Below are 13,550 nucleotides of genomic sequence, written 5' to 3' on the forward strand. Positions count from 1 at the left end.
CAACTTTCAGATTTATTAAAGAGTGCGCAGGCATGTCCTACGCCTGTTTCCGTTTATGAATCAGAAACGACTAAAGCGGGCGCATACGAGGGAATGGAAAAAGTGGAATTTTTCAGGGTGTGAGACTGAGATGTTGATGGACCACATAAAAATGTTTAACTGGTGGTCACGGTGTGGGCATTACTTGTGTCAGAAAGGCAGAATAGTGGCAGCAGGTGGTAGATGCTGTCATCGCAGTGTCAGAAGGCAAGACCCGCCGGAGGCATCGGAACGTATGGCTGGATGTCGCAGTCTGTAGAGCATCTGTCTGCCATGCAGGAGATGGAAGTTTAAATCCCGGAGTGAGGAACGCTTTGGAGACAGCGTGTGCTAAATGACAGTAATGATGCCAGTAATTTAGTCATTTGTTTTAATTTATAAAATAAATACGTACAGATACATCTGAGATCAGTAGCAGTTTATTTAGAATGAAATAATATTCCTTTCTAGTTGCTGGGTGCTCCAGCTGGGCGGGCGGTGCAGAGGGACACAATCACCACTATTACCGAGAAGGCCAAGGAGTTGTGGGAAATAAAGACTGTCTTGACAGATATTGGGACAACAATTTAAAAAAGCATTGTGTAAGAAAAAATAAATAAAAGGAAATCCACCTATTGTGTGTTTCACTTCTAGACCTCCTGCCTCCAGTCTGCATCCCGCTCTGGTGGAATGAAGGACCAAAGCTACTTTTCATACTGGTCCATGCTGGCAGCAGACTGTCCACCTTATTTAGCTGGATGTATTTTATACCATGTAAGTTTTGTTTCACAATGACAGAACATAGTTTAGTGGTTGAGGTTCTTATTAATATCATCTTCCCCTTTCCAGAAAATCCATTTTTTTCCCCCAGAGATTGAATTAATATCAAATGTGTGTCTTTATTAATTTCTGCAAACAGCTTTAATATCTAACATGTGGTGTGAAAGGATTGTGCACAAATGTTTCACATTTCACACCATTTCCTTGATTTTAATCTGTGCCGTTGGTGTCGCTGTTTCCCGTTTTCCCATATTCTGTACGTATGCCTGTACATATATATATAGAATTTTATGAGATCTGGACCAAATGGACTGAAGAAAATTCGAGGAAGGCAATGTGGACAAAATCATTTGAACTTTCTGTAGTCATCTTCATCTATTTTTTTAAATACCTGAGGCAGTAACAATGTGAATGATAGAAACTTGCCTGAATAAAAAGATTTTTTAAAAAAAGTTTAGCTGTTTTTCCATCTTAATATCGCGTGACTGTCAGTATAACTTTAACTTATTAACTAATCTGTGTTGTCCCTAAATGAAGCCTGTATTGCCTTCACTCTGAGACGACTACTGAATTTACTTCGCCCTCTCTTTCGTTTCCTAACCTGAGTTCCCTTTCTTGGGGAAAAACGTAACTTTTTCCTGCCTTCTTCTCCTGTGGCTGTCGGATTACTTTACATTTTATCCAGGGTGGGTATGATGGGATGTTGTACAGGTACTGAGTAACCATTTAGCACCTTTCTAAATTAGAGATGGGTCTCAGTGAACACACATCATTACACGAATTACAAAAAAAAAGAAAGAAAAAAAAGTTTGTGACCGTTGCTAAGCAACGTGCGCCCACGCGTGCGTGCGTCTCCCTCCTCCTGTGACATGCACTGCATACCGCAGTCTACACTACAGCGTGCTCCTTCTACTAACGATAATGATTTGCTTGTTTCTGACTATTTTTGCTCACATCTTTCGGTCAGGTTGGTGTTATCTGTTTTTTAAACGTCTTATAACATGATCCGATCTTTAGAGTGACTTTTACCGAATTATATTTTCAGTTTCCCGGAGATGCCGGGCAGACATCTCCTAAGTTAGCTAAAGCGCAGACATCAGAGTTAACTGGTACAGTGGTTCTGTGTAGATCTAACATTAACAGAAACATTTTAGAGTCTCTTGGTTGTGAAATTTAGACTAATAACATCCTGACTGTCCGTGCTTTAACATATATCTGTTCGCGCTTTGTTAACATAACATATAACATAACTGCAATTAGCTAGTTAACTAATCTCTGTTTACAGCGGCTAGTTTTCTAACCACAAGGAGTGTTGTTCATGTGTGCTCTTCACTGTAGACATGTTTATTGCTACAGTGGTGCTATAAAGCTCTCTGTTAGCAGAAACATTGTAGTCTCCTGGTTGTGAAGTTTGACTATAACACCCAATGACCCGCACTTTGTTTTTTGGTTACGTTAACAGCGTAACTGCAGCTAGTTAGTTACCTAATCTCTGCTTACAATGGCTATTATGCCTAGCTACGCGGAGCGTAGTCCATGTGTGCTCCTCCTCATTGTAGAAAAGTTGATTCATCATCCTATTAATAGGCTAGCTCCTGTTAGAAGGCTACCATTGGTACCATTTGGGCTCGTGCGCAGCCTTTGAACGCTGATTGGCTACGCCGCCACAGCAGTAAGAGCGTTGTAACAGTTCTTGACAGGGGAACAGATCTCGATACAACAGGACTGCCGCAATGAGACCGAAAAAAAGGTCACATCGAAATCTGCAGGAGTTTGAAGATTCGGCACACAAACACGCGCGGATTGATGAATCTGGTGAGATTCATCATTAGGCAAACACAGCAAAGATTTATGTCACTTTTTAAAATTGCGCATAGGGCGTATTACATGCACGTTCATAAGGTGGCGAAATTGCAAGCACTTAAGCTGTTAGGAGCATGCAGGACAAATTTGTGTCAGTTTTTTTGTATCGACTATTCCATTTTCTAGTCACATCAGCGCTCTTGCGTTTTCCTTTAATATCTCTTGCATCACTTCTATGTATAGTTTTTCATTTCCGGATAAACTTGAAGAGATAAAACTGCAGTCTTCTCGGGGATTCAGGAGTTAAGATAGTACACGATTAAAAAAATTAATTGTATGCCATAACAAAAAAAAAAAAAAAAATATATGCCTGGCTTTCTGTAAAGAGGTCAGGATCGTGATAATCATTTAAATAAGGGAATAATAATTCTCATTCAAGATAGTTAATTATCTAATGTGGAAACAGGTGATGGAATAGTCACTGTTTTTATTTTATGTTTGTACACATAAAAAGTGGATGTTTAAACTAACAAAGCAAAGTGATCATGGCCTTCTGAGAATGTGTTCTGATGTTTATGCATGTTTCTCTAAGCTATCATTGGTCAAAGTTAGAAGCTGAAAGTATAATGGCTTGTTATATTCTAGGATGGACTGGAGTGAATGAGCGTACCTTCATTGCTGTTAAACCAGATGGCGTGCAGCGGAAGCTTGTGGGAGAAATTGTGCGTCGATTTGAGAAGAAAGGGTTCAAACTTGTGGGCCTCAAACTTATGCAGGTATATCTGGTGCACATCTTAATCCAGTCTTGAGACTCAGTGATCCAAATACATAAGAAATTAATAACATAATCTAATGATTATGTTTTTGTCTTGTATGCATATGTGTTCCAGGCATCTGAGGACCTACTTAGAGAACACTATTGTGCCCTGAGGGGTAAGCCCTTCTTCAGCAGACTGATGTCCTACATGAGCTCCGGACCAGTTGTTGCAATGGTGAGCTTCCCCAACATGCTGCTCACATGTCCACAATATCCCTAACAATTTCAGTAATACATAGGGTTTTTGATTTTTAGTACAACTTGTGCAATACATTACAGCTTAGTTCTGGTTCTTATGGTATTAAGCTCATTTGTACATTAGATCTTCAGATATACTTTGGATCCATACATTTATATGTTTGTCTAGGTGTGGCAGGGTTTGGACGTTGTCAAGACTGCACGCAAGATGCTGGGAGAGACAAACCCTGCAGAATCACTGCCAGGAACGATCCGTGGAGATTTCTGTGTGGAAGTGGGAAAGTAAGAACTGACAAGGGTTTCACCTTACAGTACAAGGCTCAGATCAAGATGAATGAGCAGAAAAACAATACACTGAGAAAGGTTTCCCTGTTATTTGTAGTCGTTGTGGTCCATATAAGATAGTTTTTAATAATAATAATAATAATACATTTTATTTGTGGGCACCTTTCTTGACACTCAAGGTCACCTTACATGATAAAACACAAGAATAACACAAATCAATAAATACACTCATAAATTAACGGATGCATAAAACAATAATAAAGCAGTGTGAAATATTACAGTGAGTATGCCAGTTTAAACAGATATGTTTTGAGTTTGGATTTGAACAGTTGTATAGAATCAGAGTTATGGAGGTCTGGGGGGAGGGAGTTCCAGAGATGAGGAGCAGAGCAGCTGAAAGCTCTGCTCCCCATGGTAACAAGGCGGGCTGGGGGGACGGTGAGGTGGATGGAGGACGAGGCTCTGAGGGAATGGACTGGTATGGAGACATGGAGGAGATCAGAAAGGTAGGGAGGAGCGAGGTTATGGATGGCCTTGGTAAACAGCAGGATTTTGTAGTGGATGTGGTAGGTGACAGAGAGCCAGTGGAGCTGCTGCAGGACAGGGGTGATGTGATGGGTGGAGGCGGTTCTTGTGATGACCCGAGCTGCTGCATTCTGAACCAGTTGAAGTTTATGAAGTGTTTTTTGGGGAAGACCGAACAGAAGGGAGTTACAGTAATCAAGACGGGAGGTGACAAGACTGTGAACAAGTATGGCGGCTGTGTGAGGGGTGAGGGAGGGGCGGAGGCGGTTGATATTGCAAAAGTGAAAATATGCAGACCGGGTTATGTTATTGATATGTGATGTGAAAGACAGAGTGCTGTCGAGGATGACACCCAGACTCTTTACCTGAGGGGAGGGGGAAATGGAAGAATCATCAATGGGAATGGAGAAACTGTCAGATTTAGAGAGAGTGGATTTGGTGCCTACTAATAACATTTCTGTTTTGCTGCTGTTTAATTTAAGAAAGTTGGAAACTGGATGAACTGAGTGCGGCCAGAGAGGTAGGATTTGAACCAATGGAGGGGGTTGTGGGTGATGCCAATGGAGGAGAGTCTAGCCAGGAGGATGGCGTGGGAAATGGTGTCGAAGGCCGCACTCAGATCAAGGAGGATGAGAATAGATAACAGACCGGAATCAGCTGCCAGGAGGAGGTCATCAGTGATTTTAAGTAATGCGGATTCGGTGCTATGGAGCGGGCGAAAACCCCATTGAAAATGTTCATACAGATTGTTGTGGGATAAATGGGCTTGGAGCTGAGAGACAACTGCTTTTTCCAGGATTTTTTAAATAAATGGGAGATTGGAAATGGGACGGAGGTTGTTGAGATTGTTGGGATCCAAACCAGGTTTCTTAAGTGTAGGCTGCGTGATGGCAGCTGTTTTTAACAGGGAGGGAACCAGTCCAGTGGTGAGGGAGGAGTGAATGATGTGGGTAATAAGAGGTGCCAGTGAGGACGCAGATGCTTTGACAAGGATGGTTGGGAGGGGGTCTAATCGACATGTGGATGATTTGGATTGCCTTATTAATTCGGAAATGGCAGAGACGGGGGGGAAGAGTGAAAGCAGAAAGGGAGAGGGAAGGAGGCAGAGAGGGAAATATTGGTGGTGGATTGTAGGAGATCTTCGGAACGAGCTGTTGATGAATATTCTGAATTTTGGAGGTGAAGAATGAAATAAAGCTGTTACAGGATGCAGAGGAGGCTATGTGTGGACGAAGGGAGTCAGGTGGTTGGGTGATAGTTTTCAGGACAGAGAATAGGGCCTTGGTGTTGCCTTCATTGTAACTGATTAAACTGGCATAGTAGGTGGATTTGGCGTGTTTGCAGCAGTCCTTGTAGTGGGTCATATGGTTTTGATACATTTGTTGATGAACAGTTAAACCAGATTTCCTGAAGAGGCGTTCCAGCTGGCGTCCTTTGGCTTTGAGTTGTCTGGCGGGGGTAAACCAGGGTGAAGAGCGAGTGAAAGTGACAGATCTGGTTTTCAGGGGAGCTAGGTTGTTGAGAAGATTCTGGAGATTATTGTTGTAATAATGAACAAGTTCATCAGGGCTGAAGAAACTGTCAGGGTGGGGTAGAGAGTTAATACCGGTTGAGAGAGTGTCCAGGTTAATGTCCTTAATATTGCGAAAAGATATATATATATAAAAGGGAAGTACATCAACTTTGCAACCTGTGGGGATTACACCTGAACAACAGTTCAACCCACAGTTTTCTTTGGGTGGGGCATTACCTGTTCAACCACACACATACAAATCCCCAAAAGTCCCAGCTCAAAAGCAGCCGAAAAGAAAGGAGCAAAATACAAGCAGATGAGATTTTCTTTGCAAAGACATGCACCAGCACACACCAGTAAAAACTTAACGGACAGAATTAAGAGAGATTGTTTTTTTTTTTTTTTTTCCAGAATACTTAGCTGAATTTAAAAATCATGTTGTAATCACTGAGGAAGTTTTTTACTTTGTTAAATGATGAGTCTATTGTACATCAGACAGTTGATGTTTAAGTTTGAGATGGTGAGACATGTTTGTTGTAGACATAGTCTCTGCAGTTTGGTTGAGTCTTACATCTCAAACATTTTCGTCGACTCTGCGTTACAGAAACGTGATCCACGGCAGCGACTCTGTGGAGAGCGCCCAGAAGGAGATCTCTCTGTGGTTTCGTCAGAATGAGCTCCACCTCTGGGACAGCAGCAACCTTCAGTGGATCTACTGATGTGTCACATCATCCTGTGTGTAAACTAGTGGTCTTTAATGGGTGGAGTCTCATCATACCTCAGATGAATGTTTTTTTCTTTTTTTTTGGCGTAAGTTTGTAGCTACATAGAGAAGAGTTATCGTTGCCTTGCTGCATTTCTTCCTTTACATTTTTATCTGAATTATGGTGAGACTACCTGAACAAAAAAAGTGCACTAAGGGAGCAATAACTTTTCTGTTTTTAAGCAATAAGTTTAACTTGATGAAATAAATTGGTGATTGATTCCTCTCATCCTGAAATGAGATATCTTGGTAAAAGCTGCATTTAAATATACCGTTAACTTATTTTAAAAGGCACAGGAATTTTGAAACACATTATATTTCCATATTTGTATTAAAACTGATGTAAAATGTTATGTTATACAAAATGGTTCAGTTTCCATATCCAGATTTTTGCACTTAAAAAAAGGTTCTTTGCAATATTAAAGGTAGAAACTCCACCAGCTTTTCTCATTAAATGATATTTTGTTTCCTGTACCATTCATTTAAAGTCTGTTGAAAAAGATCTCATGGAAGTACTTGAATGTAAAGTTTCTAGCTTTCAAAGAGCCACTAGCTTTTAGTGTGGTTTTGTAGCTTCACACAACATTGATAGCAGTCTGTGTTTCCACTTTGTTAAACTGCAATAAATGTTGCTTGCTAATATCAGGACTTTTACTAAAACCTTGGCAGGGGAGTCTTAATCATGCTTTTATTAGTTGCTATGATGTCTTGAACATGAATTTCCCATTATTAAATAAATCCTGGCTTTTTAAAATATTTACTCATCCTGTCATTGTGTAGAAAAACAAACGACTACCTGTTCAACTTGTTTGCTTTAAGCACACAAATATGTTTAATATTTAAGTCACACAGATAGAGATCAATGCACAAATTTCCATATTGAACAAAGAGGATGGGCTTCAGTGCGTCTGGAGATTTACAGTGATCCCTGTACATATCATAACAACATGCCACCGTTTACCTGCTCCACAAGGAACTGTCCCATTAGCAGCCAGTCAGAGAGAAAAGAGTGAAGTACTGACATTAAACTCAACCACTTTCAAGGGATATGGACGTGCTCTGACCTTTGACTCAAAGCAGGCTGCTGCAGGTGCACCAGGTATTTCCTGGTGTTTCTAACCACACACTGCAAAACGTCCTGAATCAGTACCGCTTAAATAAATATGACTGAGAGCTGCAATGCAAAGTTTTTCAGCCAAACGAAACCCAACATCTGTTACTTATTGGATAGTTTTAACATCCTATTTTGTCCATAACTGCTCATCTCATCCTCCACATTTTAACAGTCAAGCACATTTACCTTTAACACCATTTGTAAAGGTAAACAAGGCTTAAGGATACTGTTCACTTACACACATTGTCAAAGATTATGTTGAGCCATGATCTTGTGGCGTTTGTGTCCATTAATGGGATAAATGGTTACCAATAGCTGATTAGCTTGTTGACCTGCTTTCTGATGGAAATGTCAGTGTCTTCATTCAGATTGCCATACCAGTTGCTCTTCTTTTTAGTTATTTATTTTTTGACGCGTGTTGGGGGTCTGGGTTTGGCTTTGAAATGAGCTGGAGTTTTCACAGATGACAAACTAACTGGAAGAAGATGAGGAGCAACTCTGGGGCCAATGCAGGACAATCGAGGTAAATACAGGAGAATACAGTGTGTTTTCAAAGTGAGTATGAGATCGATAAAGAGGAGGGAGGTAGTAATGAAGCTGGGTTACAAGGCTCATGATGATAGTTACAATGCCCTGTGTGGGACAAACAGGATGGCAGGCAGATAACTAGATCAAAGGAGGTACTTCCAAGGCATCGGAGTTACAAGGTGAAGGGGCAGGAGGAGATATAATAGTTACAAGGAGCAATGCAGTTCAGAGAGTTGGATTTTTTTTTGTTTTTTTTGAGCCAAAGGGGAACTTTTACATGATCAGGGATAATTACAAGGTTTGGGTGGCTGGAAGCTTCTGGGGAGGAGGAAGAGACTTCATTAAACAGGTGGATGGGTGGGGTGTTAAAGCAGATCTAGGTGTCACTCAGGTATGTAAGACACCTGCCAGACAATGATGTGGCTTCGCTCAGCTTTGCTCAAAGCAGGTTTCATCTGCGAGGCTCCACCATTCTCTCCTTCCTCTGTCTCATCATCTTCACCATCACCTGAGGAATATAATATAAATATAACAATATAAAGTTAATAATATCAATTTTGTTTGATTAAGAGATGGTACTCTTATTTTTTAAATCAGTGCTTCAGCATGGAGACATTAACAACTAACATTAAATGAAACAGCAGCAGACTGAAAAGTGATTCCCAGTTCTTCCTGGTTTAGCCGTTGTGTCACAAAGCTGCACCTAACTCAGATGTGTGGTTTCTGCTCCATGGACGTGTCATTGCTTACCAATGCGGAAGTCGATGTAGCCCTCTCCTCCGCTCAGCACCAACACATTGTGAACACTTTGCGCCTCGGTCTCTGTGGGTGCGGAGGAGTTCTGCCCTTCTGATGGACTGTCCAGAACACTGCCGTTTAGGGTGGCCAAAACATTGCCTGAAGAAATAAATACATAGAACAAATAAAACATCAGATAAATTAATTACAAACTATAAATAAACATGAACATCTAAACTGAGTTCCTTTTTGTTAAAGCAGATCTCAAGATCCCACTGACTTAATGTATACTAAGTATGAAATACAGGATTATCACATTAAAGATCATCCTTCTTCCACCATTTGTCTTAGAGTCAAATTGGGTATTATCAGAGTGTTATTGAGTTTCTTTTCAAATGGTGAAAGAAGGATGATCTTTAATGTGATGGTATACAGAAATTAAGCAAGGATAATAAAGAGGTTATAAACATGTTTAAGTTAGCTCCAAAGCTCTAAAAACAAGCAGGTGGTCTTGGTTTGTGCTTACCTGGTACAGAGACAAAGAACTTCACAGCATCACGGTGTCCATGGAAACAGAGCTGGGCTTGTGCCATTGAGCAGTAAGGGATGAAGCTGCCGCTGCTCTTCTCAGAGCCGTCGTCGCCGTACACGTGGATTACCCCACCGGAGGATGTTGGAGACACTTTATTGGCTAATGGAGCATATGGGTGAGAAACCAGTCAGGAATCTTCACAAGCAAATTATATTTAGCAGCATTATAAGCACAAACACAAAACAAATACTTCTTAAAAATTTATTTAAGACAAAAAAAAATGAAAAATGCTTAAATAGACCCTCTTGCATGCAATGGATTGATTACAACTATGGTTTTGTACTGATAAAATAATTCATAATAATAGATATCATGCAAAGCATCAAGAGTAAAAAATCCTCTCTGATAAAAAAAAAAGACACTGAGACCACACAGAATACTTTCTGTGTTCTTCAGAAAAATATTCTCAGATAGAAAAGGATGAATTGTGTGTTGAATATTTGCACCTGAATTACAGCATAGAAACACGCTGGCCTAGAAGCATGCACTACAGCCGATTTCTGTAGACAACTCTGTCTTAGGAGACCAGAAGGTTTGACTGGGTGAGAACAGTTAGATCACAACAGCAGGAGGTTTTGGAGCGCTCCCACTTACCCCTCAAACCCAGGAGCTGTCCCCGGTGAAGGACCACCGCTTTGGGAGGTGGAAGAGGAAGAGGAGGAGGGTGGAGGGAGAGCAGGAGAAAGAGGACAGTAACAGTAACAGTTACGACCGAGACTGTGTGAAAGAGGTGCAACCACTGAAGGAGGAAAGAAAAATGAAGGTGGGAAAAGTTGTGGGGGCAGGAAAGGATAAGCTAAAGAGGGATACAGATAAACAGAGCTACAGCAGCTAAAGAAAAGAGTCTGTGTGGATAAAAAAAAAACAAAAACAAAACAAAAAAAAAAAAAAAACTAATGGGGTTTTTGTTTTAAGTTATGGCAGAAAATTAAAGACGCAGTTCAAGACACCAATAAAATATAATCACTGAGATAATTTGCTCAAATTTGGAGGTGTTGTCATCTTTTTGCCATGTTTGTAAGTTGTAAAACTATCTAAATAACAGATTAATAGAATAAATTCATACATGGCAAATAAAAAAAAAGAATTATCCTCAAACAAGACCAAATTTAAAACGCTCATACGATGGAGCTGCTGGATTCTGATTCATGCAAAAAATAAATCACTTGTTCCTTAAGTCAGGCTGCAATTTTTCTCCAAAGGTAGCCGGAAAAGTCTTTCAAGTTTTTCATAAATGATAAGTAATGACTCAAAGAAACTTTTACAAAATAACCTCTTACTGTCCACAGATTATTTATATTTTAAGATTCTGTTTACTATTATTCTGCTAATAACTTCTGATTAATAAATAAATAAATTCTGATTTAAAAAAAAACAGAATCAAATCTATATTTGTGTTTTGTTGGAAGTCATTCATGTGAATAAATCTTGACTTACTTTCTGTCAGAGGGATTGAGATGATCACACCGTTTCCAGTTCCCACCCAGAGGCGATTTCCACCAATCAGAAGGGCTGTGATTCGCACAAACGAGAAGCCAAGCTTGCCAGTACCTGCATTTACAATACAAAAAGAGTGAATGGGGAACTCGTCAAGAAAAATAAAACATTTATAGCATTAGATACATCAGTTAAAAACAAAAAATAAAAAAATAAAAACTCACCCAACATTTTGCTGACGTACGGCTCAATGTCTACATCCTGGAGGTGCTGGTGTGTGTGTGCATGGTACAGACGCAAAGTTGAATCTAGCCGGATAGACACCCACACACCATCACCAATCCACGCCAGCTGCCGCACCTGACTTTCCCTGCGAGGGTGGGCATCAAAGGACTTCTGCAGAGCATAAAGGGGTCAGAAACGGACTGAATCACTACCTCATTACAATTCAGTCACAATAAAAAAAAGAAAAAAATGGTCAGTGAACATTGCTGCAACACAAAAAAAGAAGCTACATTTTGGAGAAAGTTGTAAAAGAGGCTTTGAAATTCACCTCAATCTGCATGCTTTTGGGCTGAATCACGTGAATCTTGTTCTTGTAGCCGCACCACACTTTATCATGGACTACAGCCATGCAGCGGATGGAGTGATGAGGTCTACCGAGATCCATCAGATGGTAGTTAGATAAATCCCACTGACCATCTGTTGACAGAAGCACAAGCACATACAAACTGAAAAAAAGTTATCCTCCTTATCACTTAAAGCAGCTCCTGCGTCAAATTCAGGTTTTTATGGAGCATCAACAATGTCAACACTAAACAGTCCAGCTACTTTTTTCTTAATTCCTAAAACACCCTTGAAGTCTGGAAAAACAGACACTTTGGTAAACAAATAATTAAGCTGCCTTTACCTTCTGATCTGTGGAATATAGCGAGTGTCCCATCAGCAAGGGCAACCAGCACACGACCTTTCACGTGCCTGAAATCATCCAGGAGAAAGAGGAAATCAAAATTTTGCAAAATAACGTTTGCCCACACTGAGACATGCGATGATGTTTTTCTTACACCAGACTGAGCACAGAATCTTTCAGTTTGATGGAGTGGAGACACTTCTTCCAGTTTCCAACAGCTGAGTGGACATAAAGCCTAAAATAAAAAAAAAAGGAAAGATACAAACAGCTTGTCATTGCTTGGCATTTTTGTGTGTGAGTTGAATTTCCAGTTTGAGGGACTGGGAAATTTCTATTCCTTTAGATCCCTTTAGCCCTGTTCTTATTTATAGTTAATATTTTCTAGTACATGTGAAAAGTCAGCAGAGGTATTTTAGATGAGTGACTCACCAGCCATTCTGGGCCCCAAGCCACATGGTGGGGGCCACGCTGGTGTAGTTTTTGGCCTCTTCTCCTCCTTCCTCTGCCTCTGTAGGGTGAGAGGATTCCTCTTTGGACTGGCCTGTGCTCCTGTGTGGACAGACACCTTGAGCTGTCAAGCTGAAGGTATTAACTTTATTCCTCATCCAACCTTTTCCACTGTACTCACAAATGTATCCAATGCATTCCTGATGAGTTATTTTCGCAGGGACACACTTGAGCTCCTACCTGTCGAAGGCATCTGCTGGACGAGGTTGAGGATCTGTGAAGACATGCTCAGTAAATGGTCCTGGAGGTCCAGATCCCAATTCTGTGTGGTTAGCTGTTGACTCCGGGACCTCTGTGGCCTCTGTAGCTTCCTCAGCTGACTGGGCGGGGTGAATCTTCCCATTCATAGGGGGAGCAGTGGGAGCTGGAAGTACAACACCAGTGAAATGAATGAACATAACAGTAGTTATGACTCCTCTCTCATCTTTTTATACGACTACAAAAGTACTGAAGATACACACACCTTGTCCTTTGTCCACTATGGGCGTGTCAGTGCGCGATGAGCAGTTACTACGGGCAACGCTGCAGTTGGTGGCACAGCCAACAAGTGTGATGCCGGCCAACATACCCTCCACCCCACTAGTGTCCTCCCCACCCCCTGCTCCACCGTCTCCTGGATCCAACACTATTTCTCCTGCTGGATAATCACTCTCACTTGCAGCTGAGTTCCAAACACACACAGAGACATTAACACAAAAATACAAGTCAGTCAAATCAGTAAACATGCTGGTGTGCAAAAATTTAACAGTCTGGCTTTAAGCAGCTCTTTCCATCTGACCTGGCACACTAGAGATGCAGAGAACGTGGGCGTTGCAGACGTTGAACTGGTCGACTAGTGAGCCTGGCTGGTTGGCATCGATGATGACCACCTTGCTGGCAGAGTGGGTGCTGGTTAGGATCCACACTCGACTGTTCATGCTGTCTGTCTCCTGAAGCTCTTTTGACTGAAGGCAAGATGAAAAAGCACAGACACAACTCATTTTACAATATTTTGTCATATTATGCTTCATGAAAACATTTTC

The 13,550-nt window shown here is 41.0% G+C and overlaps 2 protein-coding genes across 18 annotated transcripts in view; one reads left to right on the top strand and one right to left on the bottom strand.

Annotated features, from left to right (window-relative positions):
* Positions 1-1,666: 1,666 nt before the first annotated feature.
* On the top strand, positions 1,667-7,377 carry nme3 (NME/NM23 nucleoside diphosphate kinase 3). Of its 2 annotated transcripts, none has more exons than XM_041998728.1 (5): positions 1,667-1,765; positions 3,247-3,377; positions 3,492-3,593; positions 3,786-3,898; positions 6,544-7,377. In XM_041998728.1, exons 1-5 carry the CDS (start codon positions 1,720-1,722, stop codon positions 6,656-6,658), a joined length of 507 nt encoding a protein of 168 aa, XP_041854662.1. In that variant the 5' UTR covers positions 1,667-1,719; the 3' UTR covers positions 6,659-7,377. The 2 variants fall into 2 exon arrangements, with proteins under 2 accessions (XP_041854662.1, XP_041854656.1); XM_041998722.1 differs by lacking the exon at positions 1,667-1,765 and adding an exon at positions 2,444-2,613.
* A 124-nt stretch (positions 7,378-7,501) lies between these two features.
* Positions 7,502-13,550, bottom strand: part of mapk8ip3 (mitogen-activated protein kinase 8 interacting protein 3) — a 29,660-nt gene continuing 23,611 nt past the window's right edge. For 15 of the 16 annotated variants that reach the window (XM_041998662.1, XM_041998579.1, XM_041998651.1 and 12 more), the window contains 13 exons: positions 13,307-13,472; positions 12,992-13,189; positions 12,709-12,892; positions 12,451-12,570; positions 12,176-12,256; positions 12,022-12,089; positions 11,665-11,813; positions 11,336-11,507; positions 11,112-11,225; positions 10,269-10,307; positions 9,609-9,773; positions 9,095-9,241; positions 7,502-8,852 (listed from right to left, as the gene is read on the bottom strand). In XM_041998662.1, the coding sequence (XP_041854596.1) occupies positions 8,728-8,852; positions 9,095-9,241; positions 9,609-9,773; positions 10,269-10,307; positions 11,112-11,225; positions 11,336-11,507; positions 11,665-11,813; positions 12,022-12,089; positions 12,176-12,256; positions 12,451-12,570; positions 12,709-12,892; positions 12,992-13,189; positions 13,307-13,472 (1,728 nt within the window). In that variant the 3' untranslated portion in view covers positions 7,502-8,727. The remainder of the gene's footprint in view (positions 8,853-9,094; positions 9,242-9,608; positions 9,774-10,268; positions 10,308-11,111; positions 11,226-11,335; positions 11,508-11,664; positions 11,814-12,021; positions 12,090-12,175; positions 12,257-12,450; positions 12,571-12,708; positions 12,893-12,991; positions 13,190-13,306; positions 13,473-13,550) is intronic. The other variant, XM_041998603.1, reaches the window with a different exon arrangement.

This window comes from Melanotaenia boesemani, chromosome 2 (genome assembly GCF_017639745.1).
Source record: "Melanotaenia boesemani isolate fMelBoe1 chromosome 2, fMelBoe1.pri, whole genome shotgun sequence".
In the NCBI taxonomy this organism is placed as follows: Eukaryota; Metazoa; Chordata; class Actinopteri; order Atheriniformes; family Melanotaeniidae; genus Melanotaenia; species Melanotaenia boesemani.